Source organism: Erythrolamprus reginae, chromosome 12 (genome assembly GCF_031021105.1).
Source record: "Erythrolamprus reginae isolate rEryReg1 chromosome 12, rEryReg1.hap1, whole genome shotgun sequence".
Lineage (NCBI taxonomy): Eukaryota > Metazoa > Chordata > Lepidosauria > Squamata > Dipsadidae > Erythrolamprus > Erythrolamprus reginae.
The window spans coordinates 6,881,514-6,905,483 of NC_091961.1; the positions used below are offsets into that span (position 1 = coordinate 6,881,514).

At 40.6% G+C, this 23,970-nt stretch overlaps 1 protein-coding gene across 2 annotated transcripts in view; it reads right to left on the reverse strand.

Annotated features, from left to right (window-relative positions):
• The window catches only part of LOC139174961 (tumor necrosis factor receptor superfamily member 10A-like), a 63,781-nt gene extending 39,890 nt beyond the window's left edge, over window positions 1-23,891 (reverse strand). The window contains exon 1 of one of the 2 annotated variants that reach the window (XM_070765700.1): window positions 23,650-23,891. In XM_070765700.1, coding sequence (XP_070621801.1) covers window positions 23,650-23,697 — 48 coding nt within the window. In that variant the 5' untranslated portion in view covers window positions 23,698-23,891. The remainder of the gene's footprint in view (window positions 1-23,649) is intronic. The other variant, XM_070765703.1, reaches the window with a different exon arrangement.
• Between the last annotated feature and the right edge of the window lie 79 nt (window positions 23,892-23,970).

Sequence of the window (23,970 nt, forward strand, 5' to 3'; positions counted from 1 at the left end):
AAATTTCATTCATTCCTTCATTTATTGGATTTGTATGCCGCCCCTCTCTGTAGACTTATTATTTCCCAAGCAGGTTCAAAACACATGACTATTTTTATGTTCCAAGGTAAACCTTAGGTCTGAAACTTCAAGTGTTCTATTTTGAGAAACCCCTAGATTTTCAAACTGGAAAACTCAGAACTGCATCAAAGCAAGACTTTTTAAAATAATAATAATAATAATAATAATAATAATAATAATAATAATAATAATAATAATAATAATAATAAAAACCCAGGTTCGTTAGAAATAGCATGGGCTATGGAATATCTACTCTTAACCATAGACTTATACATATTTTCCCCCCTGACTGATATTGTAGATATTCAAACCAGATTTTCAAATGCATTAGAAGTTACCCCGAGCCTTAAATTCCACCACTTGATTTTAAATAAAATAAAAACAGCTTGCTAGAAAAAGCACAGGCTATGGAATATCCACTCTTGACCCTAGCCTAGATGTATTCCCCGCCCCAACAGATTATAGATATTCAAACTGGATTGTCAAATGCCATTAGATGTTATCTCAAGCCTTACATCCCAAACTTGATTTGAAATAAGATAAAAACAGGTTGCTAGAAATAACAAAGGCTTAGCCCTAGACATATATATATTCAAACCAGATTGTCAAATATATTCGAAGTTACCTCAAGCCTTAAATTCCAAACTTGATTTTAAATAAAATAAACACAGGTTGCTAGAAATTAGCACGGGATTAGTCCTAGACTTATATATATATATATATCCCCCCTAATATTGTTGATATTCAAAGCAGATTATCAAAATATATTAGACATTGCCTTAAATTCCACAACTTGATTTTTCTGTTTGGCAGAAAATGATGGTGCCAAAGGTAATGCAATCGAATCTACCAGTATTCCAAGCATACAAAAAAACGTTTAAATCATTTACCAGCCTTTATCAGATAATCCAGAAAGTGATTATTTTCATTGGCAAAGAACATCCTGTTTTTAAAGGCACACCTCAAAATAACCCCTCCAGACCTTTAACAGTAACCCAGCTCAATATATTAACAAAAATGGAATTAGTATTTCAGATCTCTTACCACAAAAACCAGTTAATGCAATTACTGCTGCAAATCTCAGAGCATGTTAACAATGTCTATACAAAAAAAAAAGCAATTATTGCAAATTGCCAGGGGAGTATATTTTGAAATGTTTCCTCTCTGAAAAACTAACTCCATATACAGGTAGCCCTGTAAGCTAACAATGCAACTGGAAAAAGTGAGTTATGACTGACAATCTTTACAGACTTTTAGCTATATAATTTCGGATGGTGTGGGAGCAGGAATGGATTTCCAGAGGGGTTTTCGGAGAGGGGCGGATACAAATCTAATAAATAACAATAACAACATAGAAACATAGAAGACTGACGGCAGAAAAAGACCTCATGGTCCATCTAGTCTGCCCTTATACCATTTCCTGTATTTTATCTTACAATGGATATATGTTTATCCCAGGCATGTTTAAATTCAGTTACTGTGGATTTACCAACCACGTCTGCTGGAAGTTTGTTCCAAGCATCTACACTACTCTTTCAGTAAAATAATATTTTCTCACGTTGCTTTTGATCTTTCCCCCAACTAACTTCAGATTGTGTCCCCTTGTTCTTGTGTTCACTTTCCTATTAAAAACACAACAAACAACAACAGCAACAACAGTAATAATAATAATAATAACAACAACAACAATAAATAATAATAATAATAATAATAATAATAATAATAATGTGTTCCCTCGATTTTCGCAGGTTCGAACTTCGCGAAAAGTCTATACCACGGTTTTTCAAAAATATTAATTAAAAAATACTTTGCGGGTTTTTTCCCTATACCACAGTTTTTCCTTGGCTGATGACATCATATGTCATAGCCAAACTTTCATCTGCCTTTATTAAATATTTTTTTTAATAAACTTTAATAAATAAACATGATGAGTAATAATCTAAATGGTTGCTAAGGGAATGGGAAATTGCAATTTAGGGGTTTAAAGTGCTAAGGGATAGCTTGTGATACTGTTCATAGCCAAAAATAGTGTATTTACTTCCGCATCTCTACTTCGCGGAAATTCGACTTTCGCGGGCGGTCTCGGAACACATCCCCCGCGAAAATCGAGGGAACACTGTAATAATAGTACAATTGCAAGAAAATCGCACAGACTACAAACAGAAACACAACTATGCAGACCAGATGCTCCATTGGAACCTGTGCCACAACTACCATAGCTGAAAACAAACATGCCAAAATATTTTGGGACTTTCGAATTCAAACTGACATGGTTTTGAAACACAATACACCAGACGTCATGATTGTGGAAAAGGAAAAAAATGTGGATCATTAATGTCTTCACACTAGGTGACAATCAAATTGATGAACAACAACAAGAAAAACCTAGCTGATATCAGGATCTTAAAATCAAACTACTGTACAACGACTCTGGCATAAACCAGTACAGGTGGTCCCAGTGGTAATTGGCACACTGGGTGCTGTCCCAAAGGACCCCAGCCAGCATTTGACAACAAAAACCATTGACAAAATCACAATCTGTCAGTTGCAAAAGGCCACCGTACTGGGATCTGCGTGCATCATACGAAAATACATCACACAGTCGTAGCCACTGGGGAAGTGTTTAAAGCATAACATTTCTTCAAGCCGTTGAGAAACCCCTGTGGTCTATAGACCATAGACTGAAAACCACTGCCCTAGAAGCTGAAGAATTATTGCAACTATGGGGTCTGCAGAGGCTCCTGCCCCCACCTCAGGGAAAAGCAACCTAGACAAAGCATTGCCCATGTTATGCCAACACTCCGCACTCTGCATTGGTTGCCGATCAATTTCCGGTCACAATTCAAAGTGTTGGTTATGACCTATAAAGCCCTTCATGGCATCGGACCAGATTATCTCAGGGACCGCCTTCTGCTGCACGAATCCCAGCGACCGGTTAGGTCCCGCAGAGTCGGCCTTCTTCGGGTCCTGTTGACTAAACAATGTCGTTTGGCGGGACCCAGGAGAAGAGCCTTCTCTGTGGCGGCCCTGACCCTCTGGAACCAGCTCCCCCCAGATATCAGAGTTGCTCCCACCCTCCTTGCCTTTCGCAAGCTCCTTAAAACCCACCTCTGTCGTCAGGCATGGGGGAATTGAATTTTTTCCCCTTCTCCCTAGGCTTATAGAATTTATACATGGTATGCTGGTATGTATGATTGGCCTCTTAAATTGGGGTTTTTTAGATTGCTTTTTAATATTGGATTTGTTACATTGTTTTCTTCATTGTTGTTAGCCGCCCCGAGTCTTCGGAGAGGGGCAGCATACAAAAATAAATAAATAAATAAATAAATAAACAAACAAACAAACAAAAAAATAAATAAATAAAATAAATAAAATAAAATAAATAAATAAAATAAATAAATAAAATAAACTAAATAAACTAAATAAACTAAATAAAATAAATAAATAAATAAATAAAATAAACAAAATAAACAAAATAAAATAAAATAAAATAAAATAAATAAATAAAATAAATAAAATAAATAAAATAAATAAAATAAATAAAATAAATAAAATAAATAAAATAAAATAAATAAAATAAATAAATTGCAAAGCTCACCAAAGCCACACATCCACACCGCAACAAGAAAGTTTTGTTATTTGCATTATTACAAGTTGATTATTTTAACAGCCCAAAGTTTCTCTGTGCAGGAGAGACAAGGGTTTGAAACTTAATCAAGGACAAGAATGTGGAGAGACCTTGAATTAATTGCCTGGGAGATAACCTAATCTCTAAGGCACCTCAAAAGCCGCAAGACTTGCGCTCTGCAAAAGAGGAAGTTTCTTGCAGCGGGAGGAGGTGGGGGAGAAAATATAATGATGTAATTCCACCTCCTTTTGCTTCTCCCAGCAAGTGTCCAATCTTTAATGAATACCTCTTTGTAATGCTTTGGGGGTAAGGCCACTTTTTGGTCTCCACGGTGTAAAAAAAGATGTTGAGACTAGAAAGAGTGCATGGAAGAACAACAAGGATGATTAGGGGACTGGAGGCTAAAAGATATGAAAGTTGCAGGAACTAGGCATGTCTACTTTCATGAAAAGAAGGACCAGGGGAGATATGATAGCAGTGTTCCACTATCTCAAGAGTTGCCACAAAGAAGAGGGAGTTAAACTATTCTCCAAAGCACCTGAGGGTAAAACAAGAAGCAAAGGGTGGAAAGTAAACAAGGAGAGAAGCAACTTAGAACTAAGGAGAAATTTCCTGACCTATAAAGCCTTTCATGGCATCGGACCAGAATAACTCCGGGACCGCCTTCTGCCGCACGAATCCCAGCGACCAGTTAGGTCCCACAGAGTTGGCCTTCTCCGGGTCCCATCGACTAAACAATGTCATCTGGGGGGACCCAGGGGAAGAGCCTTCTCTGTGGCGGCCCCAACTCTTTGGAATCAGCTCCCTCCAGAGATTAGGACTGCCCCCACCCTCCTTGCCTTTCGTAAACTCCTTAAAACCCACCTCTGCCGTCAGGCATGGGGGAACTGAGATATCTTCCCCAGGCCTATACAGTTTATGTATGGTATGTTATATGTATGTTTTTAAAATTATGGGTCTTTAGTTTTTAAATATTAGATTTGTACTGTACATTGTTTTCTATTATTGTTGTGAGCCGCCCCGAGTCTACGGAGAGGGGCAGCATACAAATTTAATTAATAATAATAATGATGATGATGATAATAACAACAACAATTGATCAGTGGAACAGCTTGCCTCCAGATGTTGTGAATTGCTCCAACACTGGAAGATTTAAAGAAGATGTTGGATAACCATTTGCCTAAAGCAGACAGAGGTTACCGCTACCACCACTACCGATGCGCTGCATGTACAGTTTTGGATTTCTGACATGTTTGTGTCTCCCAGTGAGATTTTGCTTCTGAACATGCACAGGAAGCAAAATCTTGCGAGGGGATACACATGTGTGAGAGATTTTGGTGATTTTTTTGCATGCGCAGAAGCAAAAAATCATCAAATTTTTTTGGATGTGCACACATGAGAGATTTTTGCATGCGCAGAAGCAAAAATTGCTGATGTTTTTGCATGCGCAAAAGCAAAATCTCACTGGGACATGGACACGCACATGCCAGAGACCCGAAGCTGCGCAGGTAGCTCCAGTTTTGCCTATTTGCCGATGACTCTAAAGTGTGCAATAGGGTTGATATTCCTGGAGACATCTGTAATATGGTAAATGATTTAGCTTTACTAGATAAATGGTCAAAGCAATGGAAACTGCAGTTTAATGTTCCCAAATGTAAAATAATGCACTTGGGGGAAAGGAATCCTCAATCTGAGTATTGTATTGGCAGTTCTGTGTTAGCAAAAACCTCAGAAGAGAAGGATTTAGGGGTCGTGATTTCTGACAGTCTCAAAATGGGTGAGCAGTGTGGTCGGGCGGTAGGAAAAACAAGTAGGATGCTTGGCTGCATAGCTAGAGGTATAACAAGCAGGAAGAGGGAGATTGTGATCCCGCTGTATAGAGCGCTGGTGAGACTCCATTTGGAATAATACTGTGTTCAGTTCTGGAGACCTCACCTCCAAAAAGATATGGATAAAATTGAACGGGTCCAAATACGGGCTACAAAAATGGTGGAAGATCTTAAGCATAAAACTTATTAGGAAAAGACTTCATGAACTCCATCTGTATAGTCTGGAGGACAGAAGGAAAAGGGGGGACATGATCGAAACATTTAAATATGTTAAAGGGTTAAATAAGGTAAAGGAGGAAAATGTTTTTAATAGGAGAGAACACAAGAACAAGGGTGCACAATCTGAGGTTAGTTGGGGGAAAGATCAGAAGCAACGTGAGAAAATATTATTTTACTGAAAGAGTCATAGATGCTTGGAACAAACTTCCAGCAGACGTGGTTGGTAAATCCACAGTAACTGAATTTAAACATTCCTGGGATAAACATATATCCATCCTAAGATAAAATACAGGAAATAGTATAAGGGCAGACTAGATGGACCAGGAGGTCTTTTTCTGCTGTCAATCTTCTATGTTTCTATGTTTCTAAGGTTTCCTCCCTGAGCAGGGGGTTGGGCTAGAAGACCTCCAAGTCTGTTATTCTATTCTTTGCAACTTGATTCTCTCAGCAGGGAAATTCTGGGAGCCAAAGTAGAGAAGTTTTAAAAGTTGCCAAGGTTGGAGAGAGGTGTAGGGTGGGGGAGGAGGGGGTCAATTGCAGAGCTTTGATGATGCAATCCCGGTTTCCCCCTTTGGCTCCCTGCAAAAAGGAAAAAAAAGGGATGACATCACCCTCTCTTTTATCATTGGGCTCCAGTTGTTGTGCAGAAGTCTGCTCCTCTTTCCCTTGCACGGAAAGGCCAAAAAGACAAACCAAGATAAAAGTCCAGCCAAACGTTTGCCTCCAAAGATAAACATATTAAAATTGTTGCTAACTGTTTAGGGAGCAAACTTCACCCATGCCTGCGTGGTGCTTGAGATTGCTTCAAAAGGAACGTCAATGGTCTAAATGTGCAATAAGTCCACCAGAGTGGCTTCCGTCCCTTCTCCTAATAGAAACATAGAAACATAGAAGGCTGACGGCAGAAAAAGACCTCATGGTCCATCTAGTCTGCCCTTATACTATTTCCTGTATTTTATCTTAGGTTGGATATATTTTTATCCCAGGCATGTTTAAATTCAGTTACTGTGGATTTACCAACCACGTCTGCTGGAAGTTTGTTCCAAGGATCTACTACTCTTTCAGTAAAATAATATTTTCTCATGTTGCTTTTGATCTTTCCCCCAACTTCAGATTGTGTCCCCTTGTTCTTGTGTTCACTTTCCTATTAAAAACACTTCCCTCCTGAACCTTATTTAACCCTTTAACATATTTAAATGTTTCGATCATGTCCCCCCTTTTCCTTCTGTCCTCCAGACTATACAGATTGAGTTCATTAAGTCTTTCCTGATACGTTTTATGCTTAAGACCTTCCACCATTCTTGTAGCCCGTCTTTGGACCCGTTCAATTTTGTCAATATCTTTTTGTAGGTGAGGTCTCCAGAACTGAACACAGTATTCCAAATGGGGTCTCACCAGCGCTCTATATAAGGGGATCACAATCTCCCTCTTCCTGCTTGTTATACCTCTAGCTATGCAGCCAAGCATCCTACTTGCTTTTCCTATTGCCCGACCACACTGTTCACCCATTTTGAGACTGCCAGAAATCACTTCCCCTAAATCCTTCTCTTCTGAAGTTTTTGCTAACACAGAACTGCCAATGCAATACTCAGATTGAGGATTCCTTTTCTCCAAGTGCATTATTTTACATTTGGAAACATTAAACTGCAGTTTCCATTGCTTTGACCATTTATCTAGTAAAGCTAAATCATTTACCATATTACAGACCCCTCCAGGAATATCAACCCTAATGTTTCTCTTTTACTAGTATCATGTATATAAATATTATAACTTTGTATACCACCAATACGTAGGTGACAAGACAAACAAACAAACAAAATGCTGCCTGGGGATTCCACTGGCCAGGGAAAAGCCACAGTACCACTCAGCATCTCCAACCCATCGTAGCCCCATGGACAACATTCCTCCAGGCTTTCCTATCTCAACCCTCACTCCGTTAAAGACCTTAGCATACTCATATCAAATGCCCACTGCAACAACATCTCCAAAAAGGCTTCAAGAGTTGTTAACCTAATCCTATGTAGCTTCTCCTCCGGTAATCTCACTAACCAGAGCATACAAAACTTTCGCCAGACCAATCCTCGAATACAGCTCATCTGTCTGGAACCCACACTACATTTCGGACATAAACACTCTAGAAAATGTCCAGAGATACTTTGCTAGAAGAGCCCTCCACTCCTCCACTCGCAACAGAATACCCTACGCAACTAGACTTACAAATCCTAGGTTTAGAAAGCTTAGAACGACGTCGCCTTAAACATGACCTAAGCCTAGCCCATAAAATCATCTGCTACGACGTCCTTCCTGTCAATGACTACTTCAGCTTCAACCACAACAACACACGAGCACGCAACAGATAGAAACTTAAAGTAAGCCGCTCCAAACTCGACTGTGGGAGGAGATGGGTGATAGGAATGATGAGAAAAAACTAGTAGTAATAGTAGTGCACACTTAGTAAATAGTTTGACAGTGTTGAGGGAATTATTTGTTTAGTAGAGTGATGGCTTTCAGGAAAAAAACTGTTCTTATGTCTAGTTGTCTTGGTGTGCGGTGCTCTATAGTGACATTTTCAGGGTGGGAGTTGAAACAGTTTATGTTCAGGATGCGAGGGGTCTGTAAATATTTTCCCCGCCCTCATTTTGATTCATGCAGTATACAGGTTCTCAAACGAAAGGCAGGTTAACTTAATGTAACTGAATGGAAGAATATTTCTTACCATGTTACGATTTATTCCCAAATCACTTTTTTTTTAAAAAAGTGGACCATTTAAGGAAATGTTATCTCGCCATGCAGATATATACCAAAAGTGCTTTTCCCAAAACACAACTGGACTTTCTTGGGATTTTTTTCCCCCCACTATGAAAACATTTCACTTCGTATCCAAAAAGCTTCTTCAGTTCAGAACGGAAGAGGTTTCTTGGGTCAAGAAGCAAAACATTTCGCCTCTACTTACGACCTTTTTTAGATAAGAACCGGGTATTCAAGATTTTTTTGCCTCTTCTCAAGAACCATTTTCCACTTACATATTCAACCCTCCGAAACTATAACAGGAAAAGGCAGGTAGAAGCCTCCATGGGGCCTCTCTAGGAATCTCCTGGGAGGAAACAGGTCCGGAAAAGGCAGGGAGAAGCCTGTGGGGCCCCTCTAGAAATCTCCTGGAAGGAAACAGGGCCAGAAAAGGCAGGAGAAGGCTCTGTGGGGCTTCTCTAGGAATCTCCTGGGAGGAAACAGGTGCGGAAAAGGTGGGGAGAAGCCTCTGTGGTGCCCATCTGGAAATCTCCTGGGAGGAAACAGGGCCAGAAAAGGTGGGGAGAAGCCTCTGCGGGGCCTCTCTAGAAATCTCCTGGAAGGAAACAGGGCCGGAAAAGGTGGGGAGAAGCCTCTGTGGTGCCCATCTGGAAATCTCCTGGGAGGAAACAGGGCCAGAAAAGGTGGGGAGAAGCCTCTGCGGGGCCTCTCTAGAGGGTAACAGGGCCTCCACCCTCTCTGTAGTTTCCCCAATCGCATGCATTATGTGCTTTTACATTGATTCCTATGGGAAAAAATGCTTCTTCTTACAAACTTTTCTACTTAAGAACCTGGTCACGGAACGAATTAAGTTCATAAGTAGGGGTACCACGGTACTGATGTTAGCCATGCTGTCTAGGGATTATAGGAGTTGTAACCCTAACAGAAGTGTATCACCGCCTTGGGTGAGATGAGAAGTTATTTACTCTAAAGCAGGGGAAATTTCTTCAGTTAATGCCAACACTGTTCGGGTATGGTGTGAGGCAAGGAGATAAGGATAAGAGAAGGTTCATTTAATGAAACTGGCAAAAATAAATAAATATATATATATTCAAGATGAATAAAAACACGGAGGATACTTAAGGGGACCCTTTGAAGGATGTCACACCGGTCTTTTCTTTAAATAGTCCAAGAATTCAAACACAGCTGCAGAGTAGCAGTACAGGGGGGAAAAAACACCACAAAAAGGAAATTCTTCTCCCGGTGAAAGTGAGAAAACAAACCTATCCACCTCCCAATCTCGCTGCAAATGTGTTTCACAACCCAGTGTAAGGTGTGTACACACACACACAGACACAACAATAAAAGAGCGACAGGCATTAACCCTCTGATAAAATAAAAACAAACTGAACCATTTTGAAAAAGATTGTCAACAGAGCAGGAAGCGGTTCATGGCAAACAAGTAAAAGGCACCGTCCCCTTTCTCAACGTTTACTACAGGATTAGGAAGCTATGGCAGAGGATCAGCTCTGCAACAAGGAATCCCCGCGTTTATACAGGAGAGGCTGTTACTTTTTAACTCTAGCCTCAAGGAGCGATCGAAAGCAGCCTACTTTTCCTGTAATTTAAATAGACTGTTGTATGCCTTTCTGGAAGAATATCTATGGGGATTCTCAGTCATCCAAGATCATGGTTATCCCAAAAGTGCTTTTTCAAAAAGGCAACTAGGTTTTGTTTTTCCTTAAAGATGTTTCGCACTCAGTCAGAACTGAAGATGCTTCTCGGATGAAGAGTGAAACATCTTCCAAGAAAAAAACCAAATTCCATTGCCTTTTGAAAAAGCACCTCAGGGGCTTTCTAGAACAACTTTGAACAATTTTGCTTTTATTTTTTTCCTAAGTTGGTCAGACTTAATAAATCAGAATGTGTCAAAAGAGAATAGAGAGTAGAATAGACTATATAGAAATAGAATAGAAACAGTTTCCAAGGAATACTTAGGAAAACATATAAAATGATAAAATATGTGTTAAGATAAAGAACGGTATAGATAGTTTAGTTTTGCTTTACAGTTGTTTTAATAATGATAATTTGTTCATTATTTTTACTTTCTTAAATATTTTGAAGTATGTAATAAATAAAATCTAGACTTTACAATTTGGGGGCGGCAGGGGGGTGCAATATAAATCATTGAAGTATATATGAAATTATTTTGTTAATGGAAAAAAGCATGTACTACCATATTTTTCTGAGTATAACAAGCAGGAAGAGGGAGATTGTGATCCCGCTGGTGAGACCACATTTGGAATTCTGTGTCCAGTTCTGGAGACCTCACCTCCAAAAATATATTGATAAAATAGAACAGGTCCATAGATGGGCTAGAAAAATGGTAGAAGGTCTTAAGGATCAAACTTATCAGGAAAGACTTAATGAACTCAATCTGTATAGTCTGGAGGACAGAAGGGAAAGGGGGGACATGATCAAAACATTTAAATATGTTAAAGGGTTAAATAAGGATTGGGGGGTAGTGTTTTTAATAGGAAAGTGAACACAAGAACAAGGGGGCACAATCTGATGTTAGCTGGCAGAAAGATCAGAAGCAACATGAGAAAATATTATTTGACTGGAAGAGTAGTGGATGCTTGGAACAAACTTCCAGCAAACGTGGTAGATAAATCCACAGTAACTGAATTGAAACATGTCTGGGATAAACATACTGTATATCCATCCTAAAATAAATTACAGGAAGGGCAGACTAGATGGACCCTGGGGTCTTTTTCTGCCGTCAATCTTCTATGTTTCTATTCACGAAGTATCTGTAAATGTGTAACTTGCCAGTGTATAATCATCCTTTTATTCCCTGCTTATCTTATTGCTATTTAGATTTTGCATCAGTTAAAAATCATCCATGCATCTAACGAAATAAACTGCTTGTTCACAAAAGCTTGCACCTTGAATTGCGTTGATCTGTAAAAGGGATTACCAAACACTTTCTGGTTTTAAACCCAAGGGAGACTTTACGTTGAATTTACATCCTTGGTGACTCAGATGATTCAATAAATTAAGCCACTAATTATCTAGCAGGGTCATGACCCTAACCAAGCCCTTCACTGCTGTGCATGTGATGGAATCACAGCCGCTCCTGGAGAGCACCTGACTGTGTGAAAACACCTTGTTAACTTTTAACAGGAAAGTTTGTCTGAGAAATTCAAGGCTGCCTCTTTTAGCCTTAAAAGGAATCCATCAGCAAGTGTTCAGAGTGCCTTGGGCCATTCAGATTTGAACCTGGTAGGAGTCTTGGCTCTTCCTTTGAGCCAGCACAGTTGCCATCTACTTCCTTCCACAATTGTATTAGAGACAAAACCAACACAGACAATGGTCTATTTATTTATTATTATTATTTATTATTATTGAACTTATATGCCACCCCACTCCCTGGACTCGGGGAGGCTTACAACATTTCAATAAAAATACAAAATATAAAACACTTCTAAGTCCAATTGACAGAAATAATTAATTTAAAATATTTTTTAAAAGCTCAACATTTAAAATCCAAACATTCAGAAACATACTAAAAATGGCGGAGACCTCCTGGTCCATCTAGTCTGCCCTTATACTATTTCCTGTATTTTATCTTAGGATGGATCTATGTTTATCTCAAGCATGTTTAAATTCAATTCCTGTGGATTTGCCAACCAAGTCTGCTGGAAGTTTGTTCTAAGCATCTACTACTCATTCAGTAAAATAATATGTTCTCACATTGCTTCTGATCTTTCCCCCAACTAACCTCAGATTGTGCCTCCTTGTTCTTGTGCTCACTTTCCTATTAAAAACAATTCTCCCCTGGACCTTATTTAACTCTTTAACATATTTAAATGTTTCGATCATGTCCCCCCTTTCCCTTCTGTCCTCCAGACTATACAGATTGAGTTCATTAAGTCTTTCCTGATAAGTTTTATGCTTAAGACCTTCCACCATTTTTGCAGCCTGTCTTTGGACCTGTTCCACTGGTTAATTGTTCTAACTATCAGGAAATTTCTTTAGTGAAAACAGAGACACCATCCATAAATACTGCATGTCAGTTAAAACCAAACAGCTTCACCAACATATTCCATTCTAGACACCTGTGTTATTTCTGCAGGTGAGTCATCCACATCATATCAGGAAAACTAGAGTGCAGTATATTATTATTATTATTATTATTATTATTATTATTATTAATGATAATGATAATAATTAGATTTGTATGCTGTCCTTCTCCAAAGACTCGGAGTATTTCTACTTTTCCTGGGAATTCGGTTATTTCATCAAACCGAGATGTACAATACATAAAATACAGAAAATAGTATAAGGGCAGACTAGATGGACCATGAGGTCTTTTTCTGCCGTCAGACTTCTATGTTTCTATGTTTCTATGTACTGAATTGTGCCTTGTTACATGAACTTAGCGAAGTTCATGTTACATGAACCAAACCGAATAAAGGAAAATAAAATCCAATTTGTAAAACATTCAGAAATTGCTCCTCCAAAAAGCTGACATAAAATTAATAATCTGCAATTCCACTATCAATTGATTCAGCACCAATTTAATCACTGCTCAGTTTACTTAATGCATTGCTTTTTGGATTCAAAATATCCTATTGGTTTATCAAAATATAAAATACAGAAGTACAGTGGTACCTCGAGATACGAGTTTAATTCGTTCCGGACCTGGGCTCTTAAGTCGAGCAGCTCTTATCTCGAACGACTTTTCCCCATAGGAATTAATGTAAATAATTTTAATTGGTTCCAGCCCTCAAAAAACTCACAAAGTTAGTCTAAATTATGCAGAAAGACATGTTTTTAATGAAGAAATGTACATGTACATATAAATGAATAATGAAGTTTCTTTCACTTAACTTGTAAACTTTCTTAAACTTTTAAATTTACATATGTTCAACTTCTCTGCCACCCAATCCTGTAGGACAGAGGTCCCCAACCCTTTTTGCACCAGGGACCGGCTTTAAGCGATCAAGAGAGGAATGGGTGAATGAATGGACGGAGGGTGGGAAGGAAGGAAGGAAAGAGGGAAGGGACAGGAACAGAGGAAGGAAGCAAGGAAACTTATGAAAGGGGAGAGTAAGAGAGGAATGAGTGAAGAGAGGGAGGGAGGGAAGAAGGTGGGAAGGAGAAAGAAAAGAAGAAATAGAGGAAGGGAAGGTAAAAGAGAGAAAGAAAAAGAGCAAGAAAGAAAGCAAGCAAGAAAGAAAGAAAGAAAGAAAGAAAGGGGGAAGGGACAGGAACAGAGGAAGGAAGCAAGGAAACTTATGAAAGGGGAGAGTAAGAGAGGAATGAGTGAAGGGAGGGAGGGAGGGAAGAAGGTGGGAAGGAGAAAGAAAAGAAGAAATAGAGGAAGGGAAGGTAAAAGAGAGAAAGAAAAAGAGCAAGAAAGAAAGCTGCAAGCACCCCCCCCCGAGCCCCCCAGGCCGGCTGCAACCTTTTAAAACACGCGCGCCGCTTCGCAGCTGTCTCCTGAAGCCGAACGCGGAAGTTAGCGTTTGGCTTCAGGAGACAGCTCCTTGGCGCTTGTATCTCGAATTTGGGCTTGTAAGTAGAACAAAAATATCTCTCCCCTCCCAGCTCTTATCTCGAGTTGCTCTTAAGTAGAGCAGCTCTTATGTCGGGGTTCCACTGTACAAAGAAAAAATGAAAATAAGGGGGAAATAAAAAGGGAAGGGGAAAAGTGAAGGATAAGGAGGGGAAATTTTTAAAAAACATTGACTTCCAACTTGTTTTGATGCAGCAGAATAAGGTAAAACCTCAACTTTCATACTTCTATATAATATACATTAGCTATTTCTATAACTTACATACCATATTTTTTTGGAGTATAAAACACACCTACCTTAGTTTTGGGGGAGGAAAATAGGGGAAAGTATCTGCTTACCAGATATTCAGCACGTTATTTTCTTATTTATTTATTTAGAAACATAGAAACATAGAAGTCTGACGGCAGAAAAAGACCTCATGGTCCATCTAGTCTGCCCTTATACTATTTCCTGTATTTTATCTTAGGATGGATATATGTTTATCCCAGGCATGTTTAAATTCAGTTACTGTGGATTTATCTACCACGTCTGCTGGAAGTTTGTTCCAAGGATCTACTACTCTTTCAGTAAAATAATATTTTCTCGCGTTGCTTTTGATCTTTCCCCCAACTAACTTCAGATTGTGTCCCCTTGTCCTTGTGTTCACTTTCCTATTAAAAACACTTCCCTCCTGGACCTTATTTAACCCTTTAATATATTTAAATGTTTCGGTCACGTCCCCCCTTTTCCTTCTCTCCTCCAGACTATACAGATTGAGTTCATTCAGTCTTTCCTGATACGTTTTGTGCTTAAGACCTTCCACCATTCTTGTAGCCCGTCTTTGGACCCGTTCAATTTTGTCAATATCTTTTTGTAGGTGAGGTCTCCAGAACTGAACACAGTATTCCAAATGTGGTCTCACCAGCATTCTATATAGCGGGATCATAATCTCCCTCTTCCTGCTTGTTATACCTCTAGCTATGCAGCCAAGCATCCTACTTGCTTTCCCTACCACCTGACCTTATTCGATTTTTATGCCGCCCTTCTCCTTAGACTCAAGGCGGCTTACAACATGTTAGCCAATAGCACTTTTTTAACAGAGCAAGGCTATTGCCCCCACAATCCAGGTCCTCCCTGGTTAAGGGCTTTAAAAAAAAACTTATTCTGAGATAGTAGCAATGAAAGAGCTTGCAAGCCAGTAAGAGCTGGGAACATCATTAGCACCTGGAAAGAAACAGTTGGAGCAAGTAGAACAATGGGGGAAAAAACCTGCAAAGACTTAGAGCTTGGAAAGCATTCTTCTTTGCAGAAAGTAACAGTAAAAGAGCTTGCAAGCCCGTTAGAGCTGGGAATGTTGTTAGCACCTGGTTAGGGCTGGAAATAAACATTTGGAGCAAATAGAGAATAGAGGAGGGGATCAAAGACAGGATTTGGAAAACATTCTTTGCAGAAATAATAACATTCTTTGCAGAAAACATTATTTGCATGAAAAAAACATTATTTACTGGCTTGCAAGCTCTTTCATTGCTACTATCTCAGAATAAGTTTTTTTTTAAAGCCCTTAACCAGGGAGGACCTGGATTGTGTAAGCTCTAAGAGCTGGGAACATCGTTAGCACCTGTTTAGGGCTGGAAAGAAACTTTTTCTGAGAAAGTCAGAGTAATGAAACAAACCCTGCAAAGACTTGGGGCTTGGGAAACATTCTCCACAGAGTGAAACAATGAAAGAGCCTTCAAGGTAAGAACTGGGAAGCTCATTAACAGCTAGTTAAAGCTACATTCAGAGTATAAGACACAAATTATCAGCCTCTTTTAGGGAGGAAAAGGCACATCTTATACTCTGAAAAATACGGTAATCAGCAAAACCCAACTGAATACAGTACAGTGGTACCTCGAGATACGAGTTTAATTCGTTCCGGGCCTGGGCTCTTAAGTCGAGCAGCTCTTATCTCGAACGACTTTTCCCCATAGGAATTAATGTAAATAATTTTAATTGGTTCCAGCCCTCAAAAAACTCACAAAGTTAGTCTAAATTATGCAGAAAGACATGTTTTTAATGAAGAAATGTACATGTACATATAAATGAATAATGAAGTTTCTTTCACTTAACTTGTAAACTTTCTTAAACTTTTAAATTTACATATGTTCAACTTCTCTGCCACCCAATCCTGTAGGACAGAGGTCCCCAACCCTTTTTGCACCAGGGACCGGCTTTAAGCGATCAAGAGAGGAATGGGTGAATGAATGGACGGAGGGTGGGAAGGAAGGAAGGAAAGAGGGAAGGGACAGGAACAGAGGAAGGAAGCAAGGAAACTTATGAAAGGGGAGAGTAAGAGAGGAATGAGTGAAGGGAGGGAGGGAGGGAAGAAGGTGGGAGGGAGAAAGAAAAGAAGAAATAGAGGAAGGGAAGGTAAAAGAGAGAAAGAAAAAGGGCTAACTTCCGCGTTCAGCTTCAGGAGACAGCTGCGAAGCGGCGCGCGTGTTTTAAAAGGTTGCAGCCGGCCTGGGGGGCTCGGGGGGTGCTGGCAAGCCCCCCAGGCCGGCTGCAAGCACCCCCCCGAGCCCCCCAGGCCGGCTGCAACCTTTTAAAACACGCGCGCCGCTTCGCAGCTGTCTCCTGAAGCCGAACGCGGAAGTTAGCGTTCGGCTTCAGGAGACAGCTCCTTGGTGCTCGTATCTCGAATTTGGGCTTGTAAGTAGAACAAAAATATCTCTCCCCTCCCAGCTCTTATCTCGAGTTGCTCTTAAGTAGAGCAGCTCTTATGTCGGGGTTCCACTGTACATTGCTGGGTGGATTGAAGCAAAGCAATTCTGAGATTTCCATCTGCAGTCAACCAGAACGATATTTACTAAATCTGTTTGCCTCCCATCTCACCATGGGACCCTCCACATTTCTTTTCACTGACATTTCAATGCAGCGACCAGTTAGGTCCCACAGAGTGGATCTTCTCCGGGTCCCGTCAACTAAACAATGTCGCCTGGCGGGACCCAGCGGAAGAGCCTTCTCTGTGGTGGCCCCGGCCCTCTGGAACCAACTCCCCCCAGATATTAGAACTGCCCCCACCCTCCTTGCCTTTCGTAAACAACTTAAAACCCACCTCTGCCGCCAGGCATGGGGGAATTGAGATCCTCTTTCCCCCTAGGCCTTTACAATTCTATGCATGGTATGTACATATGTATGTTTGGTTTTTATATTAATAGATTTGTAATCATTTCTAATACCAAATTACTATTGTACACTGTTTTTTTGTCGCTGTTAGCTGCCCCGAGTCTCCGGAGAGGGGCGGCATACAAATCCAATCAATCAATCAATCAATGTGATCCAGTGATTTTGTCCCTAAAAATTATCAGTTTATAAATTGGGCCAACTAATGATCAATACTGAATTCCCCTCCCCCCCCCAGCAGCCCAGATTACCAGAAATAATTGGTAAACATTGTAACGATGGGGAAAGCAACATGTCCAAGAAGGACAAGATTGAAGGCAATCCAAAATTTAAAAAGTCTTGACTGCAGTAGCATCTTTTACGATTAACATACACACCTTAGTAGAAGGCATAAACTTTCCTAAGCTGCCAATCATTGCATCAGACAGTGGGGCCTTGATTGATTTTAGGTTTCAAACACATAAAGATGAGGCAAGGAAAAGCAAATGCTTTTGAAAGTTTCATGGAGAAAATTATTAAGTTAAAATAATAATAATAGCCTGTGGGTAATGGATAGGCTAACAATGGAAATGAGAGATAAGGATGAGACAAACTACTATACTACTCAAAAAACCTGGGCTAAGTTTATTTATTTATTTATTTATTTTATTTATTCATTTGTCCAATACACAATACATATGGGAGAGAAGATAGTTTTCGGAGAGGGGCGGCATATAAATCCAATAAAACTAAACTAATTTACTAAACTGAGTTTGAATCTGTTGTGTGCTCTTGTGTTGTTGCGGTTGAAGCTGAAGTAGTCATTGACCGGTAGGACGTTGCAGCATATGATCTTGTGGGCAATACTTAAACCGTGTTTTAGGCGCCGTAGTTCTAAGCTTTCTAGAGCCAGGATTGTTAGTTAGAGGCCAAGTGAATAACTCTGGCATTGTAGTAGCAAACAGTACAAACCGTGGAGGAGGGGGAGCAGATTTTGCTACCTGGGATTTTGGAAAGTCCAAGATGGAAAGCCCCTGATTCTGGAACCTCCTTTAAAGCCTCTGTTCATCCTTAGACCTGGCTGCTGGGCCCTGCCTTTTCCTTTCCTGTATGATGCAACAGGCTAGCAATATAGGCACTCCTTGAGTGCAGGACTAATATCAGCTGACATGAGCAGTGCACGGTTTTTACTCTCTTTTATTTGCTTGCTCAATGTTTTAACTCAAAGCTGCAATTTTGTATACACTCTACCCAGTGGAAAAACTTTACCCTCTGAAATGCAGCAAAAATAATTACAATTTAGTCATGTTTGCAGTTAAGCCCCATTAAAATTGGAGCTTTTGGTTGTTGCTTTTTAAAAAAAAGACATTATTAAACATTTAAAATAACACGGTTGAACAAATGGTCGATATTCAATTGGCAGACATATTAAACATTAGTTGCAGTTTGAGGGCATACATTTCAAATGAAATAGAATTGGTACTTTGGAGTGCATTTGGTATAAAATTGTCAACTGCTACTTCATCATTTTCTCTTTTTTAATTTTTTAAACTTTATTTATTTACTTATTTACTTATTTACTGATTGATTGATTGATTGATTGATTGATTGATTGGATTTGTATGCCGCCCCTCTCCGGAGACTCAGGGCGGCTAACAGCGACAATAAAACAGTGTACAATAGTAATTTGGTATTAGAAATGATTAAAAATCCATTAATATAAAAACCAAACATACATACATACATACCATGCATAGAATTGTAAAGGCCTAGGGGGAAAGATGATCTCAATTCCCCCATCCTTAAAGCAGTTGGGTTTTAAGTTGTTTACGAAAGGCAAAGAGGGTGGGGGCAGTTCTAATCTCTGGGGGGAGTTGGTTCCAGAGGGCCGGGGCCGCCACAGAGAAGGCTCTTCCCCTGGGGCCCACCAACCAACATTGCTTAGTCGACGGGACGCGGAGAAGGCCCACTCTGTGGGACCTAACTGGTCGCTGGGATTCGTGCGGCAGAAGGCAGTCCCAGAGATATTCTGGTCCGGTGCCATGAAGGGCTTTATAGGTCATAACCAACACTTTGAATTGTGACCGGAAACTGATCGGCAACCAATGCAGACTGCGGAGTGTTGGTGTAACATGGGCATATTTGGGGAAGCCCATGATTGCTCTCGCAACTGCATTATATGCACATACAACATATAAAACACAAACATTTATTTTGTTTTTATTTATTTGATTTTTAAAAAAATTAAATTTAAAAGCATTGGACACTTTGTAACCATCCTGTTTTGCTGTTCCACTCCAATGATAGTTCCATCACAAATACTATCGTTATTATTTACATTACAACCCTTCATTTCTGTTTACTTTTATCCGATCCTTCATAACTTTCTATCTTTGTTTTCAAGGTGTTTTTTTTTACTGTTTTTTCTTTTCTAACCAATGATAAAATCTCTCAGCTCAAAAAAATAAAAGGAACACTTAAACAACACAATATAACTCCAAGTAAATCAAAGTTCTGCGAAATCAAACTGTCCACTTAGGAAGCAACGCTGATTGACAATCAATTTCACCTGCTGTTGTGCACATTCAACTTTGTACAGAACAAAGTGTTAGAAACATAGAAACATAGAAGACTGACGGCAGAAAAAGACCTCATGGTCCATCTAGTCTGCCCTTATACTATTTTCTGTATTTTATCTTAGGATGGATCTATGTTTATCCCAGGCATGTTTAAATTCAGTTACTGTGGATTTATCTACCACGTCTGCTGGAAGTTTGTTCCAAGGATCTACGACTCTTTCAGTAAAATAATATTTTCTCATGTTGCTTTTGATCTTTCCCCCAACTTCAGATTGTGTCCCCTTGTTCTTGTGTTCACTTTCCTATTAAAAACACTTCCCTCCTGGACCTTATTTAACCCTTTAATATATTTAAATGTTTCGATCATGTCCCCCCTTTTCCTTCTGTCCTCCAGACTATACAGATTGAGTTCATGAAGTCTTTCCTGATACGTTTTATGCTTAAGACCTTCCACCATTCTTGTAGCCCGTCTTTGGACCCGTTCAATTTTGTCAATATCTTTTTGTAGGTGAGGTCTCCAGAACTGAACACAGTATTCCAAATGTGGTGTCATTGAACACAAATGTGTTCAATGAGAATATTTCATTCATTCACATCTAGGATGGGTTCTTTGAGTGTTCCCTTTATTTATTTATTTTTTTGAGCAGTGTGTGTGTGTGTGTGTGTGTGTGTGTATGTATGTATGTGTGTATATATATATATATATATATATATATATATATATATATATATGTCACATGTTTAAGCTGAATTTGAAAATTAAGGGAGACTAGGATAGATCTATTTCGGCCTTATTTTATATATATATAATTATCCCGTGGGTGTCTGACTTTTCTTTGACTTGGTGAATGTTTGCAAACAATTAAAGTTACCAGCCATGGATTTCTATATGCAGGATTGAATTGCACTCTTGCAGGCTCGCGTGAGTTAAATTTAAAACAATAGTAAAGATGATCAGGCTAACAGGTTCTTGCGAGGAGCCTCTTGCAGTGGGTGGGTACACCCCCTTACAATCCTAGGTTTAGAAAGCTTAGAACTACATCACCTTAAACACGACCTGAGCATAGCCCATAAAATCCTCAGCTACAATATCCTTCCTGTCAATGACTACTTCAGCTTCAACCACAACAACACATGAGCACATAATAGATACAAACTTAAAGTAAACCGCTCCAAACTCGACTGCAGGAAATACTACTAGTTGATGCATGGAACTCACTACCAGACTCTGTAGTATCATCACCTACCCCCCAAAAGTTTACCCTTAGACTCTCCACTGTTGACCTCTCCAGATTCCTAAGAAGTCAGTAAGGGGTGTGCATAACTGCACCAGCATGCCTTCCGTCCCCTGTCCTGTGGTTTCTCTTTTACTAGTACAATGTCAATGATTACTTCAGCTTCAACCACAACAACACACGAGCAACAACAGATACAAACTTAAAGGAAACTGCTCTAAACCCGACTGCAGAAAATATGACTTTAGGGACCGAGTAGCTGATGCATGGAACTCATTGCCAGATTCTGTAGTATCATCATCGAACCCCCAAAACTTTACCCCTTAGACTATCCACTGTTGACCTCTCCCGATTCCTAAGAGGTCAGTAAGGGGCGTGCATAAGTGCACCAGAGTGCCTTCCGTCCCCTGTCCTATGGTTTCTCTTTTACTAGTATCATTTTGGCAAAGCAAACAAACAAAATAAATAAATATCCAGGTTAATTATCCCAAAGGTGCTTCCCCATTCCGTTTCTTTCAAAAGGCAAGTGGATTTTTCACTTTTCAGTGAAAAATCCAGTGAAAAACTTTTCACTTTTGGTCCAAGTAGCTTCTTCACATCAGGAAGTCTTTTCAAATAATAATAATAATAATGTAAAAAAACAAACAAACAAGACCTTAGTCTAATCGCCTTTTTAGAAAAAGCCCCTTTGGGATTTTTTCCTTTATGTACACTGAGCGCATATGCACCAAAGACAAATTCCTTAGGGGTCCAAATTTCAGTGTTCCCTCTAATTTTTTTTAGTGTCTGAGCGGCAGTCCCTTCGGGACTGAGCGGCACAAAAATAATAAACAAACAAACAAACAAAACAAACAAACAAAAAACCCACCCTGTTTTGCCTCAGAGAATTTCAAAATAAAATACTGTACTGTGTGTCTATAACAGTGAGCTCATAATAGGGCAACTCTATCAATATCAAAATGCCACTTAAATAGTTGAGGTAGTTTCAAACTAGATTTTGATTTTCTTTCTCTCTTCCTTACTCCCATTCTTTTTCTTTTTCTTCCTCTCTTTTTTCTATCTGTTTCTCACTTTTCCTCTCTCTCTCCTTCCCTCTCACTCTTTCCCTCTCGGCTTCTGGGCAGGTTTGGAAAACTCTGAGTTGATGATGATTTTTAAGTGAGCGATTGCTCGCTGCTCAGCTTAGAGGGAACTATGGGTCCAATCACACTTGGCCAATAAAGAATTCTATTCTATTCTATTCCAGAAGTAGACAAAGCTCAGGAATGTCGCTCCTGGCCTTAAATTGAGTCACTTTGAGAATACCGTTCACTCAAGGCAAAGGGTCTCCCCAACTTTGGCAAACTTTTAAGCCTGGAGGACTTCAACTCCCAGAATTCCCCAGCCTGGATTTCTGGGAGTTGAAGTCCTCCATGCTTCCAAAGTTGCCATAGTTGGAGACTTCCCTGCACTAAGTAATGGACAGGTTGGGAAAAAATTCTGGAACCATCCGTTCCTTTGCTTTGCAGGTCCAGCGGAGGATTTATCTCGCCTTGGGACGATTTCAAAGCCACGTGTGAACGCATTGGAGGTTCCACCAAAACTTTCCCAGCTTGCGGGTCAGCGCCGGAGCTCGGACCACCTCCAACGCCCCGGCGCGCAACGGGAGCAGCCCGTACACCGTACTCTACACGGAAACTTCAATCGCTCCCGGTACGCACCGGCAAAGCCGCCGTGCCTTATTGGAAGGGGATACTTGCCCGGGCTTGTTCAGAGATGAAGCGAGGGTCTTTTTTGCCCTTGCAGGACGGTCGAGCCCATCACCAGCTCTGCCTTCACACAGACAGACACACAAGAAACACACAACACACGCACACAAAGTGTCGAGGCCGTGCAAGTTTTAGGAGCGCCCCTCCTCCAACCCACACCCCCACACCCCAAATCCCCCGTTTTCCTAAGAGGAGACAGACTGACACACAACAACACAAACACACACACACACAAACCATCGAGGCCGTGCAAGTTTTAGGAGCGCCCCTCCTCCAACCCACACCCCCACACCCCAAATCCCCCGTTTTCCTAAGAGGAGACAGACTGACACAGAACAACACAAACACACACACACACAAACCATCGAGGCCGTGCAAGTTTTAGGAGCGCCCCTCCTCCAACCCACACGCCCCCAACCCAAACCCCCCGTTTTCCTAAGAGGAGGCAGACTGACACACAACAACAACACACACACAACACACCCAAAAACCGTCGAGGCCGTGCAAGTTTTAGGAGCGCCCCTCCTCCAACCCACACGCCCCCACCCCAAACCCCCCGTTTTCCTAAGAGGAGACAACACACACACACAACACACAAAACCATCCAGGTCGTTAAGGATCGCCCCTCCTCCAACTCACACGCTCCACGCCCCAATCCTTCGTTTTCCTAAGAGGAGACAGACACACAACACAACACAACACACAAACACACAAAGCCGTCCAGGCCCGGATTTGTCCGGAGGCGAAGCCAGGGTCTTTTTTTTCCCTTGCAGGGCGACCGAGCCCATCACCAGCTCTCCCTTCACACAGACAGACAGACAAACCCTCCAGGATGCGCGTGGCCAGCGGTGTGATATTTTCTTTACAGCGGCGTCCAGAAAATATAAACCTTTGTTTTCTCCCGGGCGCAACTCACCCACAGGTAAGCCACGATGCAAAGCGTCAAAAGCCAAGACGCTCGCATGGCTAGGCGCGGCGAGTCTCGTTGCTCCCGTGTTGGAAAAAAGGCGCCTTCTGGAAAGACGAACGTGGGAACCGGCCGCTGAGCCCCCCAATGAAAGCGGCGCGGCGGGGTGGAGAAAGTGAGAGTTGGAGAAAGTGCGCTTGGGCGAAAGGTGAATTGCCAGATCCTCGCGCAGCTCTGTCAAAAGAGCGACTGACTTTTTGAAAAAAATGCCGCAACTTTTAAACCAGAGGGGAGGGCAAGGGAGGAGTTTTACTCCTTCCCCGCCACGGA